The 20,333-nt window shown below is 34.6% G+C and overlaps 1 protein-coding gene across 2 annotated transcripts in view; it reads right to left on the reverse strand.

Moving 5' to 3' along the window:
* Positions 1-20,333, reverse strand: part of garz (Sec7 domain-containing protein garz) — an 84,308-nt gene that overhangs the window by 32,476 nt on the left and 31,499 nt on the right. For both annotated transcript variants that reach the window (XM_071599106.1, XM_071599105.1), the window contains exons 15-23: positions 19,872-19,971; positions 19,613-19,789; positions 17,101-17,218; positions 11,528-11,670; positions 11,319-11,425; positions 8,281-8,440; positions 6,012-6,234; positions 5,269-5,483; positions 4,554-4,779 (exon numbers count right to left, since the gene is read on the reverse strand). In XM_071599106.1, coding sequence (XP_071455207.1) covers positions 4,554-4,779; positions 5,269-5,483; positions 6,012-6,234; positions 8,281-8,440; positions 11,319-11,425; positions 11,528-11,670; positions 17,101-17,218; positions 19,613-19,789; positions 19,872-19,971 — 1,469 coding nt within the window. The remainder of the gene's footprint in view (positions 1-4,553; positions 4,780-5,268; positions 5,484-6,011; positions 6,235-8,280; positions 8,441-11,318; positions 11,426-11,527; positions 11,671-17,100; positions 17,219-19,612; positions 19,790-19,871; positions 19,972-20,333) is intronic.

Raw genomic sequence — 20,333 nt, forward strand, 5'->3', positions numbered from 1 at the left:
TCCCGTACTGTCTCAGATTTCTACTCACAGTTCATCTACTGCTTTTTGAGTATGGAATCTTCTTGCTCCAGGAATTCATATTTATTCTGGTGTTGATCTTTGTTTCCGTCGATAGGAATGTGTTCTGACATCTAGTTTCCAGGCGAATTTTTTGATCCGAGATCCCAGTAATAATCAATCCTTGATGATGCATTTAGCATTGAATGACAAGCAAAGTGATGAAGACTTCTACAAACACAGTTTAGCACTGAACCATTATGTGTTGATAGCTGGTTACCAGCAACCATCAATTTTTCATTTTAAAGTTGTTTTGACCTTTTAAGTTTGTTCACACTGCTTAGGAGATTTTCAATTTCTAGATAACAATATTTGGGAGTAGATAAAACCTTATTTTGCAAATTGCGCTCTGCTACCATTAGCAGGAAATAGTGAAGATTTACAGTAGTTAGCTGCTAGTAGAATAGACAGCTGCTAGTGTCTCCCTGCAGGAATAATATCTGCACAAGAGCACCATGGAAAGGGGGCAGCAACTGAGGTAGAGGACAAGGCATCAGCTTGAGTGGGGACGGTAGCAGTTCTGGTTTTTGGATGTGGTTGAAGTTGTGGTTGGGGGTGCATGAAAAGGGAAAGAAGAAAAAAAGGAAAGTGCATCATGCATCAGTGTTTATCCTGTGAGCTAGCATGCTTCGTTTGGTAAGAATACGTTTTTTTAATACGAGTTATTTTAGATACCGAATTGTGAGGATTCAGGCTGAAAGGGGGAAACGGAGGAGTGGTGGAGGGTAGGTGCCTGTGTAATGGGAGGGGAGTCTTTCTGACTTCCTCCAAGCATTGTTCTGGTGGGTCAGGGTTGGTGGATAGGTGTAGCAGTATATTTGTACCAATGTTTGGGTGCACTGGCTCCAGATATGTAGAGAGGCCTTGATAACCCCTACAGAATGGAGTTTTGCAGGGTTGAAAAAAGTTGTAGTGCGGTTATGGGGTGCTGGCGGTTTATTTGGTATTGGTGATGGGGCGTGGGTTGAGCAGTTTTGGGGGAAGTGCGATAATCAGAGACCCAGAAGATCCGCTAAAGAACAAGAATCATCCTTTCTCTTTACTTTGAGGCAGACATTCTGCCATTTTGCAGGACCAGCAGACGAAGGTGGTCATGCACATAAGACATATTGAGTATTTTGTCAAGAGAGAGGCGAGCCTTGGCAGAAAGACACAAAGGATGGACGAAGGTGTGATACGCCTTATTGTGGGAGAAACTCATTTTGGAAGAGAAGAAGGGATCATGACGTGGTTTAAAGTTTTGCCCATTCCATTGTTTTTTCCTTTAAATTTATCACTGTGGAATGAATTTTATTTGACACTCAAGAAGGATCTAAAACTCAGGGCAAGATTCATGGTAATCAATTGCTTAAAAAATATGTCTTTTAGCAAATTTAAGCAAGGATTATTAATACACTTAGCAAGGACTACTCTAGGATAGCTTCAAATACATAAAACAATAATACAGCTAATATTCAGTACATGAGTATGCCCTCTTCTGCTGATGACCATTATGATTCTTGATTGATATAAATATTTCAGTATAAGTCTGCTGCTTATTAATGACAAAATAAAATTTTAATTCCAATTTAAATATCTTTTTAAAAAACAATTACAGTAAAACTTCATTTTTTTATGCCAGGTATTAAGTAATTTAAAACAAGAGTAATCTCCTAAAAAATCACAGAGTTATGTATGCTATTTAGGATGGATAAATCCAAATGCTTCTACAAAGAAAATATACCTGGTCTGGGGACAAATTCTCAAATAATTTATTTAATTTTTTTTTCTTAAAACTGTATTTCATCCATGAAAGTTTCTGCAATCCAAATCTTTGCATGCATATTATAAAGATATTGCATTTATCATCCCCAATTAATAAAAAAAACCCTACATCCTAAACCTTGTCCTCCACCTTATATTCATTTAAATTTTAATTCTGAAAATTTTTTATTACTTATATTTCTTATACTCTAAGCAGTTTGATTGTTTTTAAAACGAATATCACAAAACTTCTATAAAGTCATTGAAATCCTAACACTATTTGCTATATACCTAATCAATGAAAACTGTCCCTGATTGAAGACATTATATTTATTACCAAAACACAAAGAGTTAATTTTTATCTAGACAGATATGATATGCAAGTATTACCTATCATAATGTTTTATTGAAATATGAAAAGGAGACAAGCATATTGCTAAATCAGCTGAGGTTACACTTAAGTAACTTATAATGAAAGAGAAACTTACCACAGTTCACGATACAAAATGATTAACTTGAACCTTTATTATGTGAGGTGGGTTCGAAAAATTCTCAGCTTTGCCCATAAATGGCATCATCATACCTATGATTTTTTCTCATCATATGTATGATTTGATGTTGGAACAACTGTGAGTGGATGTCATGCAAAATTGCAAGCCATTCCATCCAGCAGTTCACTGTAGGCAGTCATTTGAATCAGTTTTGGTGTGTGTGTGTAGTTAAAAATGGAAAAAATCGAGTATTGAACAGTGGTAAAAATCTTCATAAAAGGTTTCATGCTGACTGAAATTCATTCAAGGATTGTAAATGTGTATGGGAACTCTTCTCCTTCAATATACACCATGAAAAATGAGCGGCCGAGTTAAAACATGGCTGTGAAAGACTTGAGGTTAAACCATGTGAAGGATGCCCGAAAAGTACGACCATACCTTAAGTCATCAATAAAGGGCACAATATTATTTTGGAAATTGTTTTACCATGGTGCATGAAATTGCTAATACTGTAGGGATATCAAATGTATGCATTGGTTACATTTTAAATGAGAAATTGCATATGACAAAGCTTTGTGCAGGATGGGTGCTGCTCATGCTCACTGTAGATCAAAAACACATTAGGACAGTTCTTTTCAAACAGTGCTTGGTGCACTTTACGAAAAACAAAGTGATTTTCTGAATCGATATGTGACAATGTGTGAAACATGGATTCACCATTACAGACTAGAATCAAATCAACAATCCATGCAGCGGATAGAGGCTGGTCCTTCAGCTCCGAAGAAGGCAAAGATGGTGCCATTAGTGAGACAGTTCATGGCATCAGTTTTTTGGAATGCGAAAGGAATTCTGTTGATTGACAACCTTGAAAAAGGTAAAACAATAACTAAAGAGTGCTATTCTATTCTTCCAATGAAAAATTGATGCAAAAATTCAAGTAAGCTGACCTGGCTCGCACAGGTAAAAAACCATTTTCCATCAGGACAATGCATCTGCCCACATAAGTGTCTTAGTGATTGGGAAATTGGAAGATTTGCACTATGAAGGGTTATAACATCCACCCAATTCCCCAGATTTAGCTCCCACAGACTTCCACCTCTTCTGAAAACTCAAAAGTTTCCTTGCTAGACTACATTTATCCACCAGTTAAGAAGTGATTGCTGCTCTTAGTGAGAATCTTTCAGCACTTCTGGAGAAACACTACCGATACGGGATAACCGCATTAGAAAACCACTGGATGAACTGTTTTGATATTAAAGGCAATTATTTTTTTAAATAAAACTTTTTTGCTAACATAAAATGTTATTTTCATCATCAGGTTTAGAGCTTTTCAGATCACCCTAGTAGAAGCTAAAGGAAAGCATCATACAAAAAAGTTATTGCCAATCAAGATGATGGTAGGGAAAAAATTAAAATAAGGCAAAAACCCAACACTTCACTGTTATATTACTCATTTTTTCCTAAGAGTAGGCATCCAATTTAATTTTTTTTGCAACATACCTGTAGTCATAGCTAAAATGCTTCCTTTTCAAAAGCAGTGTCAACAATTGAATTAATGGCATTGGGCCTAATTGCCTGGCATTGCTACAGATAAATAAATGACATCTTGATTTCACTGTTCATATCAGAATCATTGGGATATAGTTTTTAATCTTTATTTACTTTGAACCTCAAAAATTTTGAAGCCCAGTATTTTTAGGCCATTGAATTTAGAAACAGGGAGGTTTTACTGTATTAACATGATTATTGAGACCTAATTATATGCAGCGTTTAGGGACTTATAAATACACTCATAACTCTCCAAGGAAACTGCAGGAGATGCCGCAACAGTAACTTTTAACGGAGTCATCCGCTAATGTGCATTTCAATGCAACAGTTTCAGAGTGTAAAAATCATTCGCCTAGACAAGGCGAATAATTTTTACACTCTGAAACTGTTGGATTGAAACACTCATAAATAGTTGTTAAGGCTTAGTAAAACACTTTCCTGATGCAGAAACCCTAATATTCTATAATTATTGAGTGGCGTGAAAATGGTACAATATTTCAACAGTCAAAAAAATCATTTATATAATCTATCATAAAGAGCTGATTTTTTTGTTAAGAATAACTCAACAGGTTCTGTAATACGGTCTTCGCATTGTAACTCAGGCCTTCATTTTATTTTTCAATTTACATTTAATGGAAAAAATACCTATTAACTATTTGAAGAAAAAGAGAGACAGTATTAAACTTAAGAGATATGCATAAGAGTATTACTTACTTCCATTTAAACTGGCTTCCACAAAGGTCCGAATGCAGTGAACACAATTCTCAAAGTTGTATGGAGTGATATGAGCTAAATCTCGGACCAAAAATGCTAAGCTCTCACAGCATTTAACTAGTGCATATGGGTCATGGCTGAGAAGTTCACGATCATGGACAATACTGAATTGGTTCCCTGGCATTGGGCGAACTTGAAGAGGCTGGATTTCTCCCTCTCTACCAACCTAGGAGAAAATTAAACCACTAAATTAGAACTTTGATAATTCATACTTGGAACTTTCATGCCAATGAATTTAAAAAAGAATTAAATTTACTAATAAGGGTAATCATGGCATAGTAATTTCAATTTCTGGACCAATTCATGAAATACTTTTCTAGCCCAAAGACCTAGTATAGTTCAGTTGAAAGTTTCTCGCACTTCCATGGTGGAAAGGCAGCAAGCAGAGAGGAAAGAGCTGTTGGGGAGAACTATTGAATGGGAAATCAAACTTTCACCTCCCTTAAGAGGAGGAGCCAAGGGACTGAACTTAACTAACCAGGGTCATTAAGGAGGTCAGTAGTCATTTTCACCTACATAACCTTTTCACTACATTTCTTCAAAATGCCAAAAACAGGTTTTGGCATGTATGCCATGAACTTTCAACCCAACTAGAGTGGGCTAATCAAACCCATTTCTTTAAACATCATACGTAAAATAACTATTGATGACAAACCAGGATCCATCCACCAGGACTACTAACAGGTGGTATATCTGGGCTGGTGGGTCGGGAATGTGATACTTGATGAGCAGAACGAAGGTTCCGATGATTTGAGCGTGCATTTCCTGTACCTGAATACAGTTCAGAGTCTGATGTACACGTTCTTTGACAAGCATTGTCCTCATCCCCAGTACCACCATGTGAGCTATCTTCTCCATCTGACTTTGTACCTGAAAAATCAAATCACCAATTATAACTCCTATTAAAGGACTGCAGAAATATGTTTTCGTGAAGGCGATTTTGTGCTTTGACGGAAGCATACTCTTTAACCAAATGGCTTTTTGATAACAACCCAAAGGAATTCTAATGTTTGAATCAATAAGCACTACCTCTATTAGACTTTTGTCACAAAAGAAAAAGAAGTCATTAATTTTCCAGACAAAAGAGTAAATAAATGCCTGTTAAAACAAAAGCAACAAAGGAGAGAGCAAATTCTGAACTAGTAATATTCTAATGCAGTGGTTTCAGCTCAGCATAACTGATGGTGTTCAAGATATGAGAAAGGAAAATATACAAATTCTTCATATGCTTCTATTTGGAAGTGTCAAATATGGATACAAAGGGCATAAAAAATGATTGGGAACTAGAAAATTATGTGCTTTAACTTAAAAAAAGGGGGTCAGCATGATGACATGCTAGCAAATCAAAATATAAACTAGCTCAACTAGTAACTAAGTAAAAAGTTTAGACAAACTCACCTTGCCCAGTTGGTATTTTTCCAACTTCCCCAACAATACGAGGTGGGTGTGCTCCGGCACCGACACACTCCAGCAAGGTAAAAATGATTGACCAGTCAGTATCAGAATGAATGTTGGCAGCACTAGTCTTTAGAATGTCATATAGTCCATAGGCAATTTGCCTCGAAATGCGAGCTAATGTATGTGACTTCAGGAGAAGAAGCATTCGAAGTGACTGCAGCACCTGTTTAATAAATAAACTTTCAGGTTTGTACCCAGGGCAAGAAAATTAAGTGCTGATACCTTGATACCATTACCTAGAGTTTCAATTTTATGCACTAGGACATCAGTAACAGCACTAAGGACAGTAATCATAGGAATTTCTGAGTATCTGGCTTTTGAAACATGGACATTTGGCAGTTTTCCTTAATCCAGTGTGTTAACCAAGAGATATGCTGATAGTTTCCATACTCTCCAACCGACTACATAATCATCACAAAAATTACCTACACACCTAATTCAGTTATTATTAGCTCACTTAATTAAGGTACACACTCATTTTCTGCATTCCAACTATGGACTAAGCATAATGGACATACCATCCTTTTTCCATTACAGGAGGCCAGCCCATAAGGGTACTCAGAATGATAAGTTGTTTAGTCAACAAATGAGCTCTGATAGAAAAAAGCTAAATTTAGTTGAAAAGCAGCCATTTTTCTTCCAATGTGAGCATGTAAAGACAATAACTAAGTTTTCACAGAAAATTTTTAAAAAGTTGTTACATAAATTTGAATCTTAAGTAATAGATTGTCATCTAAAAAATATAAGAATGAAGTACCAGGTAGACTGATCACTGCAAAATGAACTGATACATAAACTCCTTAGGTGTAATTTATTGTTTTACTTGTGTGACCCTGAATTTCATAAAGGGGTAGACATCTTGGTCTTTGCATGCACCTAAAACCTACCGTTTTTAGAACTCTGGATAGTAAAACTTTCTAAATGTTAACTTCAGAGGGATTTAAAGGGAAAATAATTACCCGAAACTCAAATTGAGCAAAATATAACAACTAAGGCAGCTTACTGTATTAAATATACATAGGGATGGCCACAAAAATCTTAGGACAAAATTCCAAGACATATTCAGGTTTTACAGATCAAAATTTGTGAATCTCCCCGCCACACGCCCTTGCGGCGGCTTGCGGGGTATTATGTAGATGTAGATGTAGATCTCTCAAGCTGCATTATCTGCACTTAATCATACATGCGCATAAATGCCCAAGGTAAACATGAAACCATAATGAAGCAAATCTTGTGATTTTAACATTTGTGAAAAAGGGGAAAAGATTGTAGACACTATTGCATTCAAACTTGACTTTGTTAATTATGCTTCAAAACACATAATCAGGGCAGCTGAATGTCATTTTGGTCGACCTACAACTGAGAAGATAATAGGAGAATGGAGGAAGCAGAAAATTTATTTAGTGATTGCAGATAGGAGAAAAAAAACTTCACATTTATTTGCTCATATATGGCCAAGGCTTGAGGAACATGTTAAGAATGGAATAATAAATCACCGGAAAATTGGGACTACTGCTTCAACAAAAATAATTTTCATTGAAGAGAGAAAATTAGTGATAGGCATGTCCATTACAGATTTTTTAGGGAAAAGGTTATGATGTGAAGGATTCATGAAGAAAAATAGTGTCGGAATGCATATCAGAGCTATAATTGTGCAAAAACTGCCACTTAAATACGAAAGAAAGGTTAAATTTTTCCACAATGATAATAACTGCATGTATGATATTAGCAGCGGTGAATGGTGAATTTACGGGATTCTGTGATGAACAAATGTTTATATACTCACCGTTTTTTTAATTTAACAATTCCATTTTCTTCCTATTAAGTGTCAACATTGAAATATTTTGTGGTCTGATCCATGGATTTTTTGTAAATTCTAAACTGAAAAATCATAGTGCATTCAATGGGCTGAGATATACCATACTACTTAATGGGTTCCAAGCATAACACAAGAAAAATGAACATTTGAAATAATGTCCATTAATGATTATGGAACCAGCCACAGTGTGCACACTAAGACTGACAATATCAAAACCACAAAGTGTGGCCTAGGAAATTAAATTAAAATATTTTCTGCCCAACGAACAAAACGAAATACTTGACAAGTGGCTAAAGGTGGTGTGGATGCTGTATTCTGGTGCACCTTTTCCAATTAAAGAATTTGGATAAATTTAAGAGTGCCAGCGGCAAAAGGTACCCTTTTACTCACCACAGGGCTCATATCTTCACGGCGCATCAGAGCACTGGCTAACCTGAGCAATCCAACAACAGACCGTTCCATCAGAAAATGTAGATCACAAACAGCAGCACCCATTAGAAGACTATAAATGTGGTCACGCACACCCTGCCAAATGATTCCCACTCTATCCCTGAAAAAATTTAAGGGAAAATAAAGGAAATTTTACAAACACAGTTAAATACCAATGTGTCATGTTTTTATGAAATTCAGATAGAGGTAAAAATAAGAAATGATGGAACAAAGATATCCCCATCCATCAACACTACAGACATGGTATTCAGATTTGGTAGATTAAAAAAATGATATGCATAGGAAAGCAGTGATTCAGTTCATGGCAAATTGTGACTGCCAGGTTATGGTATGAAAATACATGAATAATATATGCATATCATTAGACATTAGATAAACAAAAGATCTATAGACAGACCTCAATAGCTTTAGTTAGGCAACAGAAAGAATGAAATTGAGGGTGACTGCATTACAAAACAAAAAGAGTCATGTTTGACAAGGATAATGGGAAGGTAACCTCATAATACTGATAAACAGTGAAAGAATTGAACAGGTGAATGAATCTGCATGCATTGTAGAACGTTTTTGAAAATGATATAATAAATGAAAATATAAGGCATGGGCTGACCAGTAGAAAGGTTTTTCATAGAATATGGAATATTAAAAAATTAATGTTTGTTTAAGACTGAAAAAATATACATGCAGCATAGTATATGATGAGCAGATTACATGAAATTTTAAGCCTACCTACATTATCAAATGGAAGTGAAACAGGGGTAAGCATACAAGTAAATTTCATTTGAGTGTGGCGAGTACTGGTGGAATGTTGGTAGTAAAAGTAGATGAGATAGAGTAATAAGTTGGACATGATAAAATGCGGATTTGATGCAAAAGTAACAGAAAAGTGTGAGCTAATTGTTCTGGTTTAGACATGTTGAGAGAATGGAGTGAGTAGGATCACCAAACTCTATGATAGAAGAGTAAATGGTTCGAGAGGAAGGGAAGGTTGAGAACGTCATGCGTGACTTGACATGATATTTTGACATGATGCACAAGGAATATTTACAGGTACTGGAAGAGATGAGTATTTATAAATGTAACAAAAAAATAAGTACGCAAGGAAAAGTTGGTTGGAACAACTTATTGAAAGAGAGTACCCAAAGGAATCTAAAATAATGTTCTCTACCTAAATGCAGATTGGCATGGAAGATATGCACCTAAATAACAGAGTAAGATTTTGGAAACGCATTGACCAATGTTACAGTAGAATTAAACAGGTAAAATATTAATAAATGACTGAATAAATCAAACGCTTAAAATAGAATCTCTTCAATATGCAATCTATATTTATTTGAATTAATTTTTGTAATCATGAATAATTCTAGAAATATCTGGAACTGGGATTAAATGATGTTTGTAGCATTACCACTGTGTAACTTTAACCGCATAGCATTGATGTATTTTTCATTACTTTACCTATGCAATGCTCCTGTTCTGGTTTGCTATATTTTTGATAACTGATACCTTTTTCAGAAATGTATTATGTCTTTGCTCAATAATGACAGGTCACATCACCAACTAGAGAGGAGAGGCTCTAAATCTTTAGAGATTTTCATTCAGGAATGTCTTTAGAAATGTTAGCTGACCATATTTGAAGCCTAGAAAAGGCATTACTGTCAACAACTATGCTAAGATATATATGAATAAGGGAAACTTGTGGAAGGAAGAGAATAGCTTTAATGTGTAATCACATATACAAGTACATCAAATGGCAAGTGTGGTTCATTGCTTTGACAGCAAGGAGATTGACATTTCAAGTTCTGGAGAAAACTTTCATACATAGAACAGAAAGAATGATGAATTTACACATTTTATCATCCGGCCTTAGGGATATGATTGCTACTTCAACAGATCAAAGGGAAGACAATAGGGGAAATGGATGCAAGAGAGTGCATTTAGTTACCACTATGCATTTATATATTCTGAGATTTGCTGGTCAAGAAGGTTTAGTCATTTGAATCAAACAACATACAATTTCACCATATCACACCCAAAAATGAGGGCTCCAGATTCAATTAGCAGGACAAAACCCATCTAACAAGACACTGAACACTAACTTGCAACACTAATGCGATATGTTTTTTCTATAACTATATATTTTTAAAAAGTATATATTAACAGTTTTTGAATCATTTTTTTTTACACTGATCATTCTAGATTTGGGAATTAAAATTCAAAATGTGAGAATAATATCAGGATTGAAATTTTTTAAATCTTGTGGTTATTCCATTGCTCTGGATTAAAGAGTACACATTTAAATTCAAACTTCATTATTTTGGAAATCAAAGAAATAAAGAATTTGGACTTCACAAAATATCCAGACTCAAAATAAAAATTTTAAAAAATCTGACAATGTCATCATCATCTGGTTAAATTGCTATTCCATTTTATGCTTATTTTTTCTTATTTTGTACTTGTTAGACCAAAATTATGATTTCTTCTCTTGATAGTCAATTAAATGCACTTTCAGTTTTGGTTATTTTCCATCAGCTATGGCTGCAGTGAATTGTTCATCAAGGTGTGTGTATATGCATAAGAATTACTTAGTAAAATAATTAGAAATGAAACGCAAAAAGCAAGCAACATATACATTGTACGCAGAACTAAAAAGGCAGGCAAACTATTGGTTAATATGAATTTAAAGCAACAATTAGTTCACAAAAAGTAAAGTACTTAATTGATTCTTAATTCCATTTTTTAAAAATCACCAGCCCAGTTCATGAATTAAAATTTATTTGAATTGCTTTGATTTAGATAATATCCACCACACAAAATATAACCCATGGTTTCACTAGGATTAAGGGTTCAATTGCTTGGTTGACCAGTACCACTAGGCTAGCCTGGCAAGCATGATGTCCTATGTGTCAGTAAGAAAGGATTAAATCAAATGAGTAAACATAACCACAGCATGCCAAATTTGGAAATTTTAGGCCACTTACCTATTCTGAATTACAATTTTCAGCAGTAATTCTAAGAAAAAGACTGTTGTGTCTTCATCATATGTCGTTCCATGACCATCTGGTCCATGGGAAGCAAAAATAAGAGCCTAATGGAAAATAAAGGTTTAAAAATCAACATCAAATTTCCAAACATCTTTAATATTGCTTTTATTTTTAACACTTTCATAAATAAATTCATGGGGACAAACCTTAACAAGCTCCAATAATGAATCCAAACGCAGGAACTTAGATTCTGTAATAAGCTGCTCAATGTGACATTCTTTAATACAAGCCTTAGCTTTCTTAATATTTTCTTCATCTTCAGGAGACGGCACTTTAGTATTAGCAGAATCTGTTCAATTAAAAGAAGCATGTTTGCTAAATTCAAAAATTCAAATAAAAATCCTCGCTAAACAGAACATACCTTTTAGACACAAAATGTTTGCAACAGAATAAGAAAAATCTTGCATTTATTTCAAATGTCAATCCAGCACAAATCTGACATATTTCCTATTCTTTAAAGGTGTTCAGATTAGAAACCACATCCACAGATTACAATGCATGGTATGAAAGTGATACAAAGGTATAAAAATGTGTGATAAATAATTATTAAATTAGCCTACAGGCTGATATCCTTGTTCCTACAAAGAAAAATATATATAACAATACTATCCTGAGTCATGGGAATTATTGTTTCTAAAATCACCATTGATAATGATAGAACTTGTATCTAGTGAGCGATTTTTCAGAGATTTTGAACTCTGGTTATTTTCAGAGATTTTTTCAAGATGGCGACTTCCGATAATAAGTGTGATATTTGCTCCAAAAATATTCCCGAAAACCAGCTATATTTGGAATGTGGTTTTGGCTGTAAGTCATTTTTCCATTACGGATGTGTTGGTCTTACGGAATCAGTGGCGAATTCCATAGCCAACAACTCGCAATTACTCTATCGATGTGAAAAGTGTTTGTTTGGTCCATGTGACGCAATTAAAAAAATTGAGTGTAAACAAGACGAAGTCCTACATATTGTGACAGATCTACAGGTCAAGCTCAAGGACTGTTTGAAATTAATAAATGACCAGTCAAAGGAAATCGCCATTCTAAAAACGAGTCCACTGAAAACGCATGAGAAACCGAGGGAAATACCGGGTGACGTCAAGATATCGATCACCAACTCATTGGAAAGTGAGCGATCGCAACTTCCCGTGAAAACTGTGAAAGAGAAGAAAAGTAACATGGAACGGTTTAATTATTCTCAAGTCGGAGCTACTGATAATAATACTAATAATAAAGAGCGTGCTCCTAAGGTGACGCTGCCGTACTCTTCCGTTGCTCGCAAAGGAAATGTACAGCCACCACCTGTGGAACCGCATACCACTGCATGCAACATGAGGAAAGAAGACGACGAGGGCTACACCATGGTCTCATATAAACGGAAACCTCGGCCAAAGCCAATTGTGGGGACGTCAAACTTGGACAGTGATTTAGTCGGGCTGCCGAAAATGGTCCACATACACGCTTGGCGATTCAAAGAAGACACGTCAATCGAAGCAGTTAAAAAGTATGTATCAAGTAAAATACCTGGCAAGTGCTTTGAGATCGAGCAGTTAAAGGTATCTAGAGGCACCTATACCTCTTTTCGTGTATCGGTCGGTGAAGACTTAAAAGATGTCGTGGAAAGTCCCGACTTTTGGCCGAAACATGTTTGTGTCAGTAGGTTTTTTTTTCTGAAGGCCCGCCTGACCTCCGCAAAGGGTTAGTCAAAGTTAGACAGCCATTAACAATCGCGCAAGTAAATATTCAGTGCCTTAGGAACAAAGTAAACCTGCTTGAAGTGGCTATGAACGAGTGTGAACCAGACTTTTTGTGTATTACAGAGCATTGGTTAAAATACGAAGAACTTAAGGTTATTTCACTCTCAAATTACTCCCTAGTGTCGTCATTCTGCCGGGCCACGTATAAAAATGGAGGTGTGGCCATTTTCGTGCATAGCAGAATAAAGGGGACTATTAACTCAGTTCACGTGCCTGTGAAGGAAGAAAAAACCTTTGAATGTGCAGTGTGTTTCCATGAAACTCCAGTGGGATTGCTTGTGCTCATCTCCATCTATAGATCACCAACTGGTGATTTTCATTCATTCATTAAAAAACTGGACCAACTCATTTGCTCCTTATATGCAAGCAACAGAATACTCATGCTGAACGGCGATCTCAACTGTAATCTCTTAGTTGACTCCCCTCACAGATCAGAATTGTTGAATCTGTTCAAAACTTATGGCATGGAATGTTTTGACAATAATCCTACCAGAGTCACTCCCACATCTGCCACCCTAATTGATTACGCTGTGACCAACTTTAACCATGAAAAAGTAGTCACAACTGTTTGCGACCTAGGTATAACAGACCATTGCATGGTGAAAATAAGTATCGATACTAACCAACCAATGGATAGTCCAAATGATAAAACTTACCCAAGGCGGTCTCTCACTCATGGAAATATGCAGCATTTTCTGCTCCTTCTTCAGTCCCAAAACTGGGACAATGTCTATGACCTTAAGTCAGTAGACGAAGGTTTCAATTACTTTTATTCAATTTTCAAACACAATTTTGAAATGTGTTTCCCAGTAACACATCATAAAATATTTCATAGAACTAAATGTAAGCCATGGCTAACTGATGAGATCCGTTATTACTCAACTATCCTTAAAAAACTTGCTATCTCCAGTAAAAGTTCAAACAATCATGAACAAAGGTTACTCTATAAGGAATTTCAAAAGTATTACCGTAAACTGATTTCTACCACGAAAAGAACCTATAATGATAATAAGTTACTTAATTCCAATAACAAGTCCAAAACTGCATGGGAAATAATTAATGACTGTAGAGGTAAGAAAAATCCACAACTCACTCTCCCAAAACTTTGTAACCCTGAAAATAACACTGCCATTAGCTATTCATCTCTAGCTAATAAATTTAACAAATACTACGTATCAGCTCCTTGCCTAACTACTTCTCCAGCCAATGTGCTTTTAGCAAATGCACCATCGTCAATGTTTGCCAAGCCCTGTTCTGAAACCAATCTAAAAACTATTGTCTCCTCACTCAGAAACAAATCCAGTACTGGCCCAGATGAAATTCCTGGTAAAGTTGTTCATCATTGTTTTGAAGCCATAAAAGCACCCCTTTTATTTTTAATTAATGAATCTTTGATACAAGGGATTTTCCCATCCCAATTAAAAGAATCAAAAGTAGTGCCCATTTATAAAAACCATGGCTGTGTAAATGATTTGAATAACTACAGACCAATAGCCGTCCAAAATACATTTGCTAAAATATTCGAAAAAGCCATGTATATGCAAATAGCATCTTATCTCGAAAAAAACTTCCTACTTTCTAATTCTCAGCATGGATTTAGATCGGAAAGGTCTACCACAACTGCCATATGTCAGGCAATCGACAGCATACTTAATTCATTAGATGCTAAACGCAAAACTCTTGGAATGTTTTTTGACTTGTCAAAGGCTTTTGATAATGTAAACCACAATAGACTACTAATTAAACTCAATAGAATAGGAATTAGAGGAAGTCCTTTAAACTGGTTGAAGTCCTTTATTCATAATCGCACTCAAAAAGTAGTGTTATCAGTTGATGGGTCAAAATATTCATCCGAAGCATACCAAGTTAACAAAGGTGTTCCACAAGGCTCAACCCTTGGGCCACTCCTCTTTCTGATTTACATCAATGACCTACCTAACTGCTTACCAAATAATGATGGAATAATACCAGTGTTGTACGCTGACGACACTAATATAATAATATCAACACAAACATATCCCAGCCTTGTGGAAAAAGCTAAGTCTGTCACACTTGCTATAAACAAGTGGTGTACAGACAACCTTCTAGACTTAAATGTAAATAAAAGTAAAATAGTAAACTTTACACACAATAAGAACATATCAGATGATCTGCTGGTAAAAATCAATGACCTATCAATTGAGCGTGTGACAGAATGCAAATTTCTAGGTATTTCTCTATGTGCAAATATTTCTTGGGATACTCATGTAAAAGCCCTCCAACACAAGCTCAGTTCAACTTGCTACTTATTAAGACACCTGTATGAAACTACAAGTAAAACTGTACTACTCAATTTGTACTATGGGGAAATTTACTCAAATATAACCTACAGTATAATATTATGGGGATCAGCTGCTATTTCTCAAACCATCTTTAAAATGCAAAAGAAAGCTATTAGAATCATCGCCAGGAAACCTTACAATGCTCCATCAAGGCCTATTTTCCATGAATTAAATTTGCTACCTCTCCCATGCATCTACATTATGTTTTTAATTCTATATATAAAAAATAACATCGGCAACTATTCTCTTAACTCTGCCTATCATCATCATTACACCAGAGGCAGGAATGACTTCCATTATGGGAATATAAGAACTAAAGCATTGAAATTAGGACCCAATGAAATGGGCATCAGATTATTTAACAAACTACCCAAAAGTATCAAGGATACACAGGGAACTGCCGTATTCAGGCATAAACTAAAAAGATATCTACAACGCAATATGTTTTACTCGGTTGATGAATATCTCAACAATATTCCCGACCAGTAAGTTCATACTTTTAGTTTCTAGCAATGGTAATGGTCTGATTCATGTTTGTGATCAATGATTTTTCTGAATTTGATATTGTTATGTGCATGTTACAGCCGATGTTCATGGGTTTGTACCAAACACTTATGTAACTATGAGCATCTATTCTTTTATGTATCTTAACTGAGCCTGTGTCTTTGCTCCTCATTGACGTGCCTTATATCATGTACATACTTCACCCACCTGGTATTTTTGTATTGTGATCTCTGGGCAAATAAAAAGTAATAATAATAATAATAATAATAATAATATCAATACTTCATTGTACATTTCTGGGTCTAAGTTTTGAAATTTAGAATATAGTATAAGGTAAAAAAATTCTTGATCAGCCTTTCTCTACTTTGATTAATTCCATGAAATGCATCATTGTAGCATGCATTTTAGCAGATTTTCAAAAAAGTCCTGTATTATACACAACCAAAAAATGAAGATGTTCATATATTTCAGTTGTGTTCAGATCTAATATGGCATGTACACAATTTAGAAGCTTATCGATAAATATGTTTTTTTTTATCATTTCATACCAGTACTTTTATCATTAACTATAATAAAAAAGTTTAAAAAGTCAAAGACTAAAAATCTTTTACTTCAAAATTTATCATACCAACACTACAATATTTCACATCATACCATATTAAATTCTTTAAACTAATGGATTAACTAGATGAAACCAACCGAAAAAATCATTGAAGAGATTAGATATCAACTACAAAATTCAAATAGTAGTCTGGATGTTCAGCCTCAAAGGATATGGGAATGGTAAATTCAGGCATGGCTATTAAGAAACCTTTAAGTCAATTTTTTCTTACCAAGATATTGACAAACATTTATTATTCTCATATTTGAAATAGCTGCATTTACTTTGATTCATTGAAAGCAGATTACAAATTGAAGAGAAATAATTATTGAGAGAATGTCTCAGATGTATGACAGATTCCCAAAAGGTTCTCCATCTCTGGGGCTAAGTATCATCACGAAAAAAACTTTCATCCCACTTTGTAATAAAGCTGTTATGGTTAGTTATAAACAACAAGAAATATTGATATGCTGATTAATAGGTAAGTAAACAGTTCACTAATTATTCATAAAATTAATGTAATGGCTGCTTCTACTAACCTGGCGACAGTGCTATGTATGAATATAGAGAACTAAAAAGGGAGGTATCAGTCTTTTGGTAGGGTGTCTCTTCCCTGAGAAGAGATATTTTCCCACTCTTTTCAATGAAGTCATCAGCCTAAAGGAAAAGAAAATAAAATCATTGTTTAATATTACCTTTATAGTCAATTCTCCTGAACAGATATGCTCCAGTGAATGCAATGTAAAGTATCTAAGCAGTGATTGGGAATCATTTGAAACGGTAAGAATTTAATGAGAAACAATGAGACATATTCCTCGGGAATATTCTGTAAGTGAACTACAGAAAGGCTTTACAGCATTCCAACATCGCCATTTAACATCAACTTGTATACCATCCAAACCTGACTAGCTGCCAAATTCAATAGCAGAATGAAATGTCTCATAACTTGCGGGCACTTATCTGAATTACCGACATTATTTTAAGATCGGTAGGATTTTAATGGCTTTTGCAAAATTTACTGATTTTTTCACGCAAATGGCAATGTGATTTAACCATAAGTTTGACATGAATAATCCACAGAATTAAACCATTGCATTTAAACACCATGTCAGGTGAAAAGGATTATCATAAAACATTTATCATTTCTCAACAAAACAATCTCCGATTGTAATATTCTACCCATGGAACTATTCAAACCCTTCCCAAATGTGGTAACATTGATTTAAGAAAAGGCGCAAAATATTTCTGAGCTAATTGCATGTGTATGAAATTGTAATCCAGAATTTTGTACATTAATCCAGCTTTCAGTGAGGATATGCATGTTTACACAATTTAGGGTACTGGGATTACCAGAAATCATCACTTTTTATGAGTACTGCATCAAGCATTCCTGCGAGCTGGAGAAATACTTATACTTTATACCCTAAATAAAATTTGATTGCTTGAAATAATGTATGCAATTACTTTCTGAAAAAACCCATCCAGTGGAAAACATTTTCTGATTTCTGTCTCAAGACTATTTAACATTCACTCAATGCTAATTACTTCCAATGAGTCAGCTTCTTAATTCTAAACTCCATTCTGACTTCTGAGTCAACCTATGCTTAATGTGCTTGCCAAATAATCTGACAGCTGCAGAGCCAAAACCTGCAGTAGGGCTAATGTGATGCTTGAAAATGGATTATTGGTATCTTCTACAGGATCCTTTTTGTAACCACTAGTCATTTTGGAACAAAATTAATAGCAGGAGTTCATTACTGTATTTCACAGCTCATAAGAAACTCATTATTTTAGGTTAGAATTTACAAAAAATACACGGATCAGACAGAAAAGATCAAATTACTTTGATGTTAACACTTTACAAGAAAAAAAATTAATTGAAACATTAAAAAATTAGTAGCTACACACCAACATTTATTCATCATAGAATCCCAGAAATTTGTTATTATTGGGCATAAATGCTTTTCAGCTGCCTTGTTTCCGTGCTCTGCAGTGTACAGGTATTTCTTGAATTCAAGTTTACATGCAATACTATATGACAATCTTCTCTCTTAATATCCCATGAGATTATTATCATTTTCACTTTTTATATGATGCTTAGTTTCTGTAATTATTTTGATAAATCAATATTTATATTGAAAGCAATAATTTTCTTTGTCTATACTACTTAAGGTTCAATGCCCGAAGACTCAGATGCAAGAGAAAAGAGAAGTTTACTGCAAGAGATGCAATGTATGTTTGTATTAGCAGAGGGGCGACAACCTCATTAGCCCAATGTGCATGAAGTTTCGCAGTAGTACCACATGTTATATGAAACTAAATACACTATATGGAAACATTTATGATTTTTTTGGGAATTTTTTTAGGATGTAGGTTCAATAAAATATTTAACTCTATTGCTGACTACTTACTCATAGCAATGTTATTATTGATATTATTAAGAAAGGCAACCGTTTCCTATGTCTGATGTGGGAAAAAACACTTAATAGTAAGGATTTTTCCAGTGAATCAGCTTGCCCTTATGGGTCAAAGTTATACCCATTTTACCCTCTACTCATTAGACTCAGGCTGATTTTAGAGCATATGGTTAAGTAAAAAAGTGTGCCTTACTATAAACCAGGAAATATGGTAATTTTTCAAATTAAAGGATATTTTGTACTTGTTTTTACGTTAATATCAAATACTTCCCCGAGGTGAAGCCTGAAACCATAGAATATGATGTAATTATTTTTAATAATGTAGCTATTGTAAAAATTAATACCAGGATTCCTGATTCTTAGATTAAGCTAAAAGGTGTTGACTTCAGCATTTCAAAATGAATCACTGCAACTACTTATTTGAACCTGAGTTTGGTGATTACAGACAAAATATTGAGCAAATATTTGGGATCTTTAAAATGAAGAAATAAAAAATTGTACATCAGACTTACAACTTACAAGACAACTTTGATATCAAAAATAGACCCTTAGTAATTCAAAGGGTAAATAATCATCTATATCCAAAATAACCTTACAACTCTTTTTAAAAAATGGTGAAATTAATTTTAATTACCTCCACAAGAGATTTTGGCAGAAGTTTACACTTGAAAAGTTGGATTATACAGTCTAAAACATTTTTCCAACCATCACGCAGTATGTCCCCATGGCGATGAGCTAATCCAAAAACAGTTTTGGCTGCTAACTGTGCCTTTGCATTTTCTCCGAATGATGCAGCAAGCATGTCCATTGACTAAATGAATGAAAAATACCAATACCAATAAGAAACCAATATTTTTACAAAAATAAATGACAAAACATTTTAATTGTCATACCTCTGTTGAAGACAAAAGAGTAGTGAATTTGCAGAGGGAGATAACAAGACTATCAAAGTCATTGCTCATTCCATAATGGGCAGATATCAGTGCACATTTTCTGAAAGTAAAAATTAGGCATATATAATTGAACAACACCTAAAAAATAACAAGGGCTATGATATCAATAAATATTAACTTGGTACTAATGTTAAATTAAGCTCCTGGCAAAATATTATAAACATGAATAAAAGTTTATTCAACAGTAATATGTTTTATTAGAGATGTTACTCACCCTCGGACAAAAATGAATAAAAATAAATATTCTACTGAAAATCAATTATTGTACCATAAAGATTAGTTTTTGCCACTTGAATCTGGCTTTAAATGAATAGCTTTATGTGGTTAGTTACATGGTACAGTATAAATCAATACATGCTTTGTGTTTGACAGAGGTTAGAACTTTGCATGTTTTCTAAGAAT

Source organism: Hetaerina americana, unplaced genomic scaffold (genome assembly GCF_022747635.1).
Source record: "Hetaerina americana unplaced genomic scaffold, ioHetAmer1.1.p SCAF_105, whole genome shotgun sequence".
Taxonomy (NCBI): domain Eukaryota; kingdom Metazoa; phylum Arthropoda; class Insecta; order Odonata; family Calopterygidae; genus Hetaerina; species Hetaerina americana.